Below are 12,191 nucleotides of genomic sequence, written 5' to 3' on the forward strand. Positions count from 1 at the left end.
TGGAGTTCTCATCTTGAAGGAAAAGATGCTAAAACACATAACCATAAAGTCTAGCATCAAAACAGTTTATATTCACATACAAAGAGCCTTCCAGACAACACACACTGGTCATTCACATGTACAGAATCACAAAAGGCCAGATCACGGCTCAAGAGCTCCATCCTGAAGCTTCCATAAGAAGTAAGTCAGCGATACGACAAAGAAAAGCACAAACAGGTAGGTGCAGATCAGAGCCCATCGACAGCGATACATCCACTGAGTCAGGTGGTGTTTCCTCTTCAGGGATCCGTTCCTAAAGAAAGCAGTTTAACTATCACAGTGATCAACATGCTTTAAAAAGTATGACTTTATGTTCACTCACGTGCCCACAGAGATCCGCTGGTAGATATTTGTTGTCTTTTTTTCCTTTTTCTTCGATAACGCCGCTTTGCCCTTGTGTCTCTGTCGCAAAGTGTCCAGAGAGGAGCTGCAATGGAGGCGCTCCTCTTAGTTATTTTAACAATTAAATGATTCAACAGTTACACAATGTAGGCAAAATTACACTAAAAGTAACCGTGTTTTATTTACTGTAGCCTCTAATAGTTTTTGTTGAGGCGGTTGATGGTAATTTGTGAGGTTTTTTTTGGGATAGAAGATAAATCAGACGCAAAAATCTATTATTCTGTAAGTCCATTTTGCTTCAAGTTGCAAACACCAACCAGTATTAATTGTCTAATTAAACACTGTTATTGAACAATGTTAGCATATTGCTAATTGGAATATTAAACATATTAAACTTCAGTTTTTACACTTTGTGATGCAAATCACCAGAGAAATTTGTGCAAAAATTACACTACAGTTGGTGTCAGGCCTGCTTTACCTGGTTAGTAATCCAGCTTTATCACAACAAACTGACAAATTACTTCCTATAACTGCATTTACAAAGAGGTTGGCATAATTTTGCATTTTTATGATTGAAACATCACCAGAAACTTCCTAGCCTCTTTGTAAGTTGGTTTCTGGAGGGATAAATTATTTTAACAGCAGACATTTTGACTTGTCAAAGCAGGAAAAGCACAGACAATACTACTAATAATCATCATTTCTGTTATTGTGAAATGTGCTGTTTTTGCAATGACAAATCAAGCCATTTTTGAATAAGATCTATTGTTATTTACAGTAGTTGCTCTCTGAATTACTGATCTGGGTCTGTTAGCAGCAAACAGTGTGTAATATTTAAGAAGAAAATGACAATATGGAGTTGATAAAGAACAGTAATGACATATATCACAATCAAGAGAGCACACTGTGTGTCTGGTATTGAACCTACTTTTTGTTTTGTGTCTTTCTGGCGGTCGCTGGTTTAGACGGAGGGCACTCTGGGACGGGGATGGGGATGGGAGGAGGGTCTGGAGGAGCTGCTGAAGCTTCTGGTGGAGGTTCATCTGGTTCAAGAGGCCTGAAACAAAACATGCTGATATTAATAGAACATAGACTATAGAATAGAAACACTTTATTGATCCACGAAGGGTGATTCTATTGTTACAGTAGCAAGCAGAAAGAATAAAATGACCATAACCATAGAAAAATATAAAAAATGATATAATAGAAAAACACAAATCAGCCACAACTTTATGACCACTGACAGGTGAAGTGAAGAACATCGATCATCTTGTAACGATGCAACGTTCTGCTGGGAAACCTTGAATCCTGACATTCTTGTCCTGACCTAAACATTGTAGGTCAACTAACCCCCCACTCTCCATGGCAACAGCAGTCCCTGATGCCAGTTTCCACCGTCAGCAGGACAATGCACCCCGACAAACCTAAAAAACTGCTCAGGAGTGGCCCAGGGAACACGACTGAGCTAGGTTGTTCACCTGGGTTCCACACTCCCCAGATTTAAATCTTATTGAGCATCTGTGGGATGTGCCAAGATAAGCCTGATCTAGGTAGGTCCCACACAATTCACTGGTGCCACAGGACAAGACACTGTGGTTCCATGCCCCACTGGGGCAGAAGAGTTTTAGCAGCATGAAGGAGACCAACACAATATTAGGAAGCTGTTCATAATAGATAGATTATGTTCATTTTTGTCGTTTTATATTTGATTAGCAATTCTTTTATCCGACAAAGTTAGTAAGGGTAACTGTTTTACCTTGCAAAATAGAACCAGACAACAAATGGAACATCATATATGAAATTCCGTGTAAATCATGCAAAAAAACACACACTGGAGAAACAGGAAGAGCTTTCAGAATGTGAAAAAGAGACTGCAGGACGACAAGAACACAAAAAGAAAAAGCTGATCAAGAAAACAAAAAAATCAGCCATCACAGATCACTGCAAGAGAAATAACTACATTATGGACTGGGACAGGGGGAGGATTGTAACATCAGAGGCCAACAAGCACAAGAGGTGGATAAAAGAGGCCATAGAAATCTGAAAGTGGAGCAACGATTCCATGAACAGAGACGAGAGGATCTACACCCTCTAACACCTGAAACTCCATCCTCCAGACACATCGGACGGCGGGGGGTGTGGCCGGTCAGACAGATTCTGACAGAACTGATAAAACCTGACAAAAACAACACGTCAGATGGTGCTCTGAGGAAGACTGCAGATGTAGTCGAAACATGTCAGCAAGGTAAAACAATCACCCTTACAACTTTGTCGGATAAAAAGAATCACTTATCAAACAGGTGGTCAGAATGTTACACCTGATCGGTTCAAACTAGGATGCAAAATGCACCAGACAGTGTCAAAATTCAGTTAAAATAAAAATACTAAATGATGCTAAATTGATAATAAATGTTAGAATATGGTTCAGATTTAAACCACAAACATCTGAGTCTCTCGTTCACCTCTCATCCACTACGTAGCTGTCGTCTCTGGTCAAAGCTAAGAAGCTGGACTCTGAGCTCTGCTGTCTCTTCTCCTGTACAGACAAAGAGGAAACTCATGTTGATTTATGGATGATAACGTTTGTGAAGAAAGTGAGAGTTCATGAGGAAAGCATCTCACCTGGACTTGGCTGGAAATGACTGATATGCTGACTCTTCTTCGGAGATTGTTCTGTTAAAAAATGAGGAGGGAAGAGACAAATAAGAGATATAAGGAAGGAAGAGGAGATTCGTTGATATTAGACTCTAAAAAACCACAGATCTGCTCACCTGCTTATAGCCCTTGGGTCTGTCGTTGTCCTCTGAATCTGCAACAACAGTTTCAGTGATAAGTTACATTTAGAGTGATAGAAGAACAAGACAAACACCAAGAAAACAGGCCAGAGTGTCAGAAACCTAGAGATCCTCCAGGATCGCGGGTGATTCTGCAGGAGTTCTGCTGCTGCACCATCTTCTTGGCTTCTTCCAGCTCCGCTACATTTTTGTCGTGTCGCCTCCTCAGAGTCTCAACGTGAGCCACCATGAGCTCAACGGCTCGACTCACCCGAGCCTCCTGTCGAAGGCAGACAGTAAAATATCAGAGTGGAGTGAGATTACAGTTGTTTTTATAGTAAGAGGCTGTTAGCTTTGGATGTGAACATAAAGTATTCCTCGTGTGCTGCAGATTGAACTCAATGATGACTGATGTCTTTATATGCTCTTAAACAAACACACATCTGTCCTTCCAAGTGAGGTGTAGCCTGTTGTTTCCCTTTAAGATGTGTATGTGTGTACTTTCTGTTTGTTTGTTAGTGTTTACTATTATCATAAAGACTGTTGGACCCTTTTTTCTTTAAAGTAGTCTGCAGAGCAGCAATTTGGTAAAAATGGACCAGCATTTAAATTCTGTCATAAAGATTAACTGTACACAGCAGGCTGATCAATTATTAACATCATAAATAACAACTTATAAGCTGTTTATGAGGTTTATGAATTTTGCAGTGTGGACTTTTATCTCAGATCAAATGAAATAAGCTTCATTAGAAAGACTTCAAATGTTTCTAATATGTTATTTACATTTTCCTTTCAAATCAAACTTGTAATCATTAGCAAATCCTTCCAACAACCAACATTCTGTGTCTCCAGTATTTTCCGGCTGTCTATTAAATGCTGTATAATATTTAGTAATTCACTTACATATAAACAAATCCTTACATGCAATGTTTTCATCTAATGCAGTACTATTCCTACTCTCTGGTATTTTATTACTCCTCACAGTTGCTGCATAACTGACTCAGACCAGCTGCTGCTGATGCTTCTTGTTTCACTGCTGTTTTAACCTTTAATAAACAAATAAACAGAAATGAAATCAAAGCAGCCGAACAGTAGTTTGGTGGTTAACACTGCCGCCTTGCAGCTAGAAGATCCCCGGTTTGCTTTCCAGCCTTTCTGCATGGAGTTTGCATGTTCTTTCTGTACATGTGTAGGTTTTCTCCACATTCTCCAGCTTCCTCCCACAGTCCAGAAACATGCTGAGGTTAAATGGTGATTCTAAATTGTCCATAGGTGTGAAAGTGAGTGTAATTGTTTGTCTCTATGTGTAGCCCTGTGATAGACCAGTGACCTGTCCAGGGTGTCCCCTGCCTTCACCCTCAGTCAGCTGGGATAGACTCCAGCCCCCCTGAGACCCTAATGAAGATTAAGTGGTGTATAGATGATGGATGGAAAAAAAGAGCATCTAAAATCCTACCAAACCATCTGAAAATGAAGCAGGATCAAAGCAGCATGGCTTGCAGCTCCTCCTAGTGTGTCGATTTCCACGATCCTCAGTGCCATGCCACGTCTCCCTACTGTCAGTGCTGAGAGTGTGTGTGTAGTTGTGTGTAGTTAGTTATATATGTATAGATGGTGGGTGGGAGGGACGGGTTTTCTCTGTTTTCTGCTTTTTCTTGTAATGTTTTCATCTGTTGTAAAGCACTTTGTGTTGCATTTTAGTTGTATGAAAGTGCTCTATGAATAAAGATTGATGGATGGACAGCCTGAGTGTACCTGGTGAACAGCACCCAGCACCTCTGCTGTGTTGGAGATTCTCTCCACGGTCCCTCCCAGGATGTCCAGAGACAACTCCAGCCTCTGCAGGATCTTACTACGCTTACTGTCCAGACACAGGCCCTTCAGAGTCTGAAAGCACAACAGCCACACATGTAGTTCCTCTTTGCTGCTGGCATCACGCAGACTAACTTCACCTCATCCATCCCATCAAGTACCTCCAGAGTCTCCCTGCCTCTGCTCAGCTCCAGCTGGACGTTCTCCTCGGCCAGGTTCCGGGCGTGTTCCTCGGCCTGCAGCCTCTGCTTCAGGGTGTACTGATCGCAGCGGAACGCCAGAGAAATCTGAGTGAAGGCGGCCTAGAAGGACAACAAAAACATCATTTACTGAGGTTTTCAGTGCAAGGTCACATTTTAGATGCTTATGCTTTTGTCTGGTGAGACTCGGTAACTTTTCTGTGATTTTAATGAGCGTGCAAATAAAATAAAGCATCAGTTTTGTTATAAATTTAACACAAAATGTACAACTTCACTACCCGAAACAAACAGGTTACAACGAAAACATTACAAACTGATACAACAGCCACAGACACACTATTTAATATTTATCTAACCAAAACAAAGTTAAACTGTGTCTCATGTGTTGCTGACTCACCTCCAAATCCTTCTCTGGCATCTCAACACTGTGAGAAAATAAGATATTTGAAAGCTCAGTGGAAGAAAATCTGTTAAATATGTATTAATTTTGCGTGTATCAGTTAAATGTTGCACCTGTTGAGGCCGACACGTTCGATGATGGAGAGGTCACTCCAGCTGGTGCCCGGCGGCTCCTCCTGGCTGGTTTCTATCAGAAACATGAATCCGGTCTGAACCTGAAGGCATCACACTCATTCAGAGTCTTTATATGAACTTTTAGTGAACATTTTTACCTTCCTCACTGTCATCGCTGTCCAGAACCACCGGCAGGTTGGGACTGTTTGTCTCTGCATCGGGCTGAAAACCATTCAGAAACGTTACCAGCAGACAGAAGCTCTGGATATGAGGTGTTTACAGGTAGATTACAAGACTCACCTCGGCGTTCATCACTACTGCCGTCCTCTACTGATGGATCCAAGCGTCTAACTCTGGAAAAAGCTGATTAAATCTTCCACCTCATAGCCGACAGTGGGGTTTTCATTGTTGCTGAAAACACAAACACGCTCTCACAGGTCCGTCTTTGGTTCATTTCTTCCTCTGGCTTTCTCCTGTACTGAGAATAGATAATCCTATTAAGAGATCCACAGTCAGAGCAGAGCAGGACCCAAGAGGCTCATGGGTAGCTGTGTTAACAAACGCTGGTGTTGCCCTGGGTAAGAAATCTAACATGCTAGTATGCTGTGAATTATAAAACATACTGTACATATACAGTTTCTCAAAACAGTGAATACACCCCTCACATTTCTGCAATGGTGGCCACACAAAACATTGACACTCTGGGCCCAATTTGGACATTTTCACTTAGGGGTGTACTCACTTTTGTTGCCAGCGGTTTAGACATTAATGCCTGTGTTATTTTGAGGGGACAGTAAATTTAGTTACACAAGCCGTAAACCGACTCCTTTACATTGTATCAAAGTGTCACTTCTTCATTGTTGTCCCATGAAAAGACAGAATTAAATATTTGCAGAAATGTGTGTACTCACTTTCGTGAGATACTGTACATGAACTGAAAGATGATCTGATTAACAGGCTGAACACATCAGAATACTTCAATGTTTTTTTTGTCAAGCACATTTACTTCTATGAAATACACCCAGGGTTAGCATTCACTGACACTGCTTTTTTAATGGTAATTATATCTCTAACTACATAATCAGCTCAGTCTTAATCAGTTTTGTTCCTGTGTATTACATTTCATTTTTCCTAGTTTCATGTAAAACACGTAACTACCAAATGTCAATCAACTGTCATTTTTACTGTCCATTTAATCGAAGTACCATGTTGTTAGCGTTTTACTTTTTGCACATCTATCACACGTGTTAAGCTGGAGCTCCCCTTGGATTTCTTTTCCTACAATTATTTCTTTATCCTAATATCAATTCAAGATTGACAGAACAAGTTTGTTTTATAGCCTGTAAGGTGAGTCTGAGATGTGTAGGTATTGACTTCTCCAGTGAATACATGTTCAATGTCTGATTCTCATGAAACCCATGAAAAAGTTAAGCATCCAAACTATTAACCTTCTGATACACACTAAAAATAAAATTTAAAAAATCACCCATGACAATCAACTTTGGAGCATGTCCACTTTTATTAACAGAAAAGCTGTGATTTAGTAGAGGCGCTGGGGTTTGCCCATGGTGCTCTTGACGTACAGGGCACGCACGTTCTGCCAGTTCTTCTTCAGCAGAGACACCAGGAAGTTGACAGCCAGGTGGATGTTGTACACGAGCTCATCCTCGGTCATCTTCACGTGTCCGACGGCTACAGCCAGACAGAGCACCTACAATACCAAGCAGAGTGGCTGTTCAATGACCCAGTTTCTCCATTTATTCAACAGAATGCAGCGTTCATAAAAAGGAACTGGATGTCGAAACTATTAGCATGAACACACCTTCTTCATCTGGAATTTGATGGTGGATTTGACCTCGTCCACCTTTGTGTTAAGGTTCTCGTTGTGGGTGAGCAGGGAGGGGAACTTGCCGGCCTTGTTCAGTCCAGGACCCAGGATACGAGGGATCTGCTTGATCAGAGACTCAGAGGCCAGGAAAGCATCGTACTTCTTGGCTGAAAGAGGACCGCGTAAAAGGAGAGGAAAATTTAGACGCCTGTTAGCCTTTAAACATTGTTGATCAGAGGAGTTGTACTACAAAGCGAGATTACTGGATTATTGAGGTATGTTGAGCCTTTCTGTGTCACAAGGGTGTCTCTTTTAACCTGCTACATCACCATGGTAACTGACGCTGACAGTTCTGTTCAGGGTTTCAGATTTAAGTTGGCAGCAAAAAGTGTCTTTTTCATAATTTATTTTCCCAACAATGATTTCTATGAGTCATACAAGGGAATATAGATGATGTGATACGTATCTGTAAACCAGCTGAGCTGTACACGAGTGATTGCACTGAACAAAGCCGTGAAGCTACAGTAATCCAAACCAACTAGAATGCAGGTATTGTAGCCAATACAACACAGATGAACAAATGGATTAGTCTATTGGTGTTTACCACAGACGATATTCCACCAACAACATTAAGTTCACTTTGATTTGACCAAATCCTAAAAACAATTTCCATGAACCTTTCATTCAGGGACAGTTTCTGATCTAAATGCACTCCTGTGAAGGTAAAAGTTGAACAGCTGTAATGTTAAAAATAAGTTGCTGGACTAGAGTGCATCAAGTGCTAAAATATAGATATTAACTTAAGTTTAACAATTTTCTACCAGCATTCTCTTTTACCACAATACATTTTTATATTCTTCAGAGCTTTCCATTATAGCAAATTCTCTTTATGGTAGTAAGTGGCAGACAATCAGTTCCCCTTTAAGAGAACACGCTCAGAGCCTGGTGATGAATTGATCAAAAGTCAAGTTGATAAACACCGTTGTGGTGCTCGTTATGACCTGATTTAGGTTTTCTGTTTCGTTGGCACAAAGAAAGCCTGGCTATGTCAAACTTACTTCATAGTATCCCTCCACCCAAACAGTCTTAACTTCTTACTGAACTTCTTTTTTTGAACTACTTTCTTTTAAAATTTTCCAATTTAACAAAACATACACAAAATACAGATTACAGAATATCCCCCCCCCCCCACCCCCCACCAATACGAACTAAGAGTACCTAACTCAAAACGAGTAGGTCATAGTTAAATAAAAATAAATGAAAAATAGAACCTAAAATAAGAGGGGGTGTAAATAGTCCTGGCTTCTACAGGTGACTTGTGGTCTATCAATCTGGTATTGTTTTTATAAGTCTGATAAAGGTGTTGGCAAAGTATCACTGTAGGTCAAGCAAGGCTGCCAAATCTTCAGAAAAATCTTGTATTTGTTTCTTAGAGTGTACGTAATCTTTTCAAGTGGAATGCAGCTGTTCATTTCCATTAACCATCTAACTATGGGGAGACGGGAATCAGACTTCAATGTTATCACTATACACTTCCAGGCAGTGCACAAAGCTATCTCATAAAATCTCTTAAGGGAACTCTTAAAATGTGTTTTAATGGTTGTAAAGTTCCCCAGTAGGCAAATTTGTGGATCCAATGGGAAGGCAAATCCTGCAAGTTTTGTCATAATGTCACTACTTACCGAGCTTCTTGACCAGTTTCTTGTTCTTGTTGAGCTTCTTGAGAGCCTCGATGTCCATGTGTGGCATGTCGGCAGCTTTGGCCTCGTCACAGTGCTGCTGGTCTCCCAGGACGCACACGGAGAACTTTGGCCTGGGGAGAGTCTTCAGCCTGCGTACCAACACAACAGTTAGCGGCAGTGCTTGAGACCACACTTCAAACTTGGAGGCATCAGGTGGTAGGAAGGCAGGGTATGGCTGAGAGAAGACCTGCGTTTAACCATTATCCATAATGCATTTCTTAAATAACTCTCACTTGTTGAAATGACAGCTAGGATGTGCACACTTTATACACGCCAACAATTACAGGTCTTTACAATTCACCATATCACCACTTAAAACACAAGATTGATTGGTGACATTTAAAAAATTGCTTGTTTTACATATGGAACCAAAAATACTCTGCCGTTACCAGATGACACCGCCCTGATTTTACTGTGGAATAGAAAACTTCTTACCCATACCACCCGAGTGGTCGGTGTCCAGCTGACCTCTTTGGTTTTACAAAGCAAATTGGTCGGCTTGAGGACGCGAACTTACCAGCTCCGCCACTCAAAGCCTCCCCTCATGTTTTAAGACCCAGGGTAGGGGTCCGTCTGCTTCACCTTTCCCAGCTAAAGCCGAGTCGGCTCAGTCAGACTACCCAGAGTACTTCTCCATGTCTGCCTCTGGCCTGTCTGGACTTTATAGCTTTAATCTGCCATATAATAGGCTGTGTTTACATTCAGACAGGGTTGGAAGCACACAAGGAAAAGGTTGGGTGAGACAGTAAAAGGTCGAACCTGACAGTGCCGGAGAAACGCTTGTCCTTCTGGGGATCATAGTTTTTCAGGCTGATCTGCAGCTCCACTGACTCCACGAACCTACAGACAGACAACAGGTCAAACATACGTCCTGCAGTTTTATTTGTCACAACACCTTTACTCTTGAGAACTTACTTCCTTGGTTTGGCCACGGAGCCCTGCAGGACTTCCTTTACGGCTTCGTACAACGTATCCCTGGAGACCTTACTGGAACGGAAGATAACAAAACCAGTTAAAGCCACTACAGTCAATAATTAGTGAATTAACTCAAGACTATTTATATAGCAGTATATAAAACAGTTGATCAAAGTACTGTACATATACATGCACTAGATACAGCCAATAAACTCAATATCTATACAAATACTAAAAAGAAACAGGATATCAAATTCAGAGATCAATTTTGTAAAAAAAAACATAATATTAACCCTCTGAACCTCAAAACCCAACCATTCTAAATAATTTGCTAATAGTGCACCATTTATCATGAAACGTACAAAAAAAGGTTGCATTTTAACTTTGCAGTGGTCCTTTAATAACTCGCCTGTGAGAAAAATTAACCAAATTTGAGCTAAAAATCATACAATCACTACAAACTAAATATTGTTCAAAATTTTGCCAAAATAACTGTTCTGACTAGATTCAGTTAAAAACACTATTCTGTCCTCCACAGTGCAACCATGAAGAAATGATTGACTCAGCTGCCATCAACAAAACTTCAGGGACTTTAGCTGGCCTGCAGGTTTCATACAAAGGGGGACAAGTATGGTATTATGCAGATAAATACTTTTTTGCAGTACTGATACTACTGTGGGCAATTGGAAAAAATGTACATGCTGATTAAAGCTTTTCAATTTTTTTCCTCAAAATAAATCCAGCTCTTGTATTTTTGCATACAAATTGCTTGAGGTTCAGAGGGTAAATTCAACCACTTTAGCCTTGATATGAAGACACAGAGATAATAATTTTAACATTAACACAGTAATAAAGCACACATTTACATACACATGAAATATATAACAATCATCTAAACATGCGGTTTGCATTTAATACATTCAAGTGACACAATGCTATTAAGCAGTTTTCTTACTGCATTGAGTAAGTATCACCGATATATAACGTTATCATATTACTGCTCATGTCTAAAATCAATGCAGCAGCCTGTATTAGTATCAGAGGATGGATTTCAACTTGAAAACTAACATCCTTTCACCAGTTATTCAGTTTGTCAAACTTCTGTCAAAGATATGAAGAACTGGCATAAAGTTTTGCTGTCAACGGCCCTAAATGAAAATATGTGCTGTGTATCACTGAGTTGTTCGAGGGAACAAAACATAACTACTTATGTTTAGCTGTCATTCAGCCGGTGACAGCTTTTTAATCCACCAATGTTTCAGGTGCTGGAGGCAGAATGAAGTGGCCCAATGAAACCAGTTTAGCACAGCTGCTACATCATAGCTCAGAAAAAACTACCAAATGGGTGCAAAGAGCGAAAAAAAGTTAAGTAAATGTTCCCTGGGAGAGTTAACCTACTCATATGACAGCTGATTGTGACCCTAACTATATTTTAAATGTGTGGATGACAGCGGATTTTATCAAACGTAACTGGACACTAAACCGGTAGATGAGCCGGCGCCATGCTGGATTTAAGCTTCAACTAATTCTGAAAACTCAACAAAATAAAATGTAAACCACTTAAGATTATGACTCTACATGCTTCTACGAGTCATACATTTTGGTTTAAACGTGTGTGCAGTTGATTTTTCAGACATTTATTTGATAAATCGAGTCTAACCTCATCTTCGCGGTTCGTCCTGCTGGTCGCACTACGCTGAAAAGGAAGTGCTGCAGGAAGTTACGCAAAATAAAGGCGAGGGGCGGCGACGTCATCAATAAGCGCCATTTTCTAAAGGACTACAAAATCTGAGGTAACGTAAGTTTTTATATTACAACTGGGAATATGAACGTCACAAATACTGCTAAAAAATAAAAACAAAGGAAGTTATTAAATTAAGAGGTAAAAAAAAGCACAAGTAAATTGCAATCAAATTATATCACAAAAAACACAAGTCAAACTCTAAAAGTGCAGTTAGTTACATGAAGGAATTTTGGTAATTGTTTTAAAGGGAGCCTTTATTCTTTCTTTGCCCATGGGGGAATG

The 12,191-nt window shown here is 40.3% G+C and overlaps 2 protein-coding genes across 3 annotated transcripts; both read right to left on the minus strand.

Moving 5' to 3' along the window:
• Positions 1 to 49: 49 nt before the first annotated feature.
• On the minus strand, positions 50 to 7,027 carry si:ch211-163l21.11 (inositol 1,4,5-triphosphate receptor associated 2). Of its 2 annotated transcripts, XM_035947055.2 has the most exons (13): positions 5,981 to 7,027; positions 5,839 to 5,902; positions 5,681 to 5,753; positions 5,565 to 5,592; positions 5,129 to 5,269; positions 4,911 to 5,042; positions 3,279 to 3,435; positions 3,153 to 3,190; positions 3,004 to 3,054; positions 2,844 to 2,917; positions 1,310 to 1,438; positions 362 to 466; positions 50 to 292 (listed from the first exon to the last, which is right to left on the minus strand). In XM_035947055.2, the coding sequence occupies exons 1-13, from the start codon at positions 5,990 to 5,992 to the stop codon at positions 142 to 144; spliced, it is 1,155 nt and encodes a 384-aa protein (XP_035802948.2). In that variant the 5' UTR covers positions 5,993 to 7,027; the 3' UTR covers positions 50 to 141. The 2 variants fall into 2 exon arrangements, with proteins under 2 accessions (XP_035802948.2, XP_035802949.2); XM_035947056.2 differs by lacking the exon at positions 4,911 to 5,042.
• Positions 7,028 to 7,180: 153 nt separating this feature from the next.
• rpl10a (ribosomal protein L10a) lies at positions 7,181 to 11,935 on the minus strand. Its single transcript, XM_023267801.3, has 6 exons — positions 11,826 to 11,935; positions 10,166 to 10,237; positions 10,010 to 10,090; positions 9,191 to 9,339; positions 7,503 to 7,675; positions 7,181 to 7,391 (listed from the first exon to the last, which is right to left on the minus strand). Exons 1-6 carry the CDS (start codon positions 11,918 to 11,920, stop codon positions 7,221 to 7,223), a joined length of 741 nt encoding a protein of 246 aa, XP_023123569.2. The 5' UTR covers positions 11,921 to 11,935; the 3' UTR covers positions 7,181 to 7,220.
• Between the last annotated feature and the right edge of the window lie 256 nt (positions 11,936 to 12,191).

The sequence above is a fragment of the Amphiprion ocellaris genome, chromosome 8, assembly GCF_022539595.1.
Source record: "Amphiprion ocellaris isolate individual 3 ecotype Okinawa chromosome 8, ASM2253959v1, whole genome shotgun sequence".
NCBI classification, from domain to species: domain Eukaryota; kingdom Metazoa; phylum Chordata; class Actinopteri; family Pomacentridae; genus Amphiprion; species Amphiprion ocellaris.

Coding starts and splice junctions, on each gene's coding strand:
- si:ch211-163l21.11 (XM_035947055.2), bottom strand. Junction 5,754..5,838: donor CAGCGATGACAGTGAGGAAG/GTAAAAATGTTC, acceptor TGTTTCTGATAG/AAACCAGCCAGGAGGAGCCG. Junction 3,055..3,152: donor GACCCAAGGGCTATAAGCAG/GTGAGCAGATCT, acceptor ATTTTTTAACAG/AACAATCTCCGAAGAAGAGT.
- rpl10a (XM_023267801.3), bottom strand. CDS start 11,920: ATGACGTCGCCGCCCCTCGCCTTTATTTTGCGTAACTTCCTGCAGCAC. Junction 10,238..11,825: donor GGACGAACCGCGAAGATGAG/GTTAGACTCGAT, acceptor CTTCCGTTCCAG/TAAGGTCTCCAGGGATACGT. Junction 7,676..9,190: donor GAAACTGGTCAAGAAGCTCG/GTAAGTAGTGAC, acceptor GTCCTCTTTCAG/CCAAGAAGTACGATGCTTTC.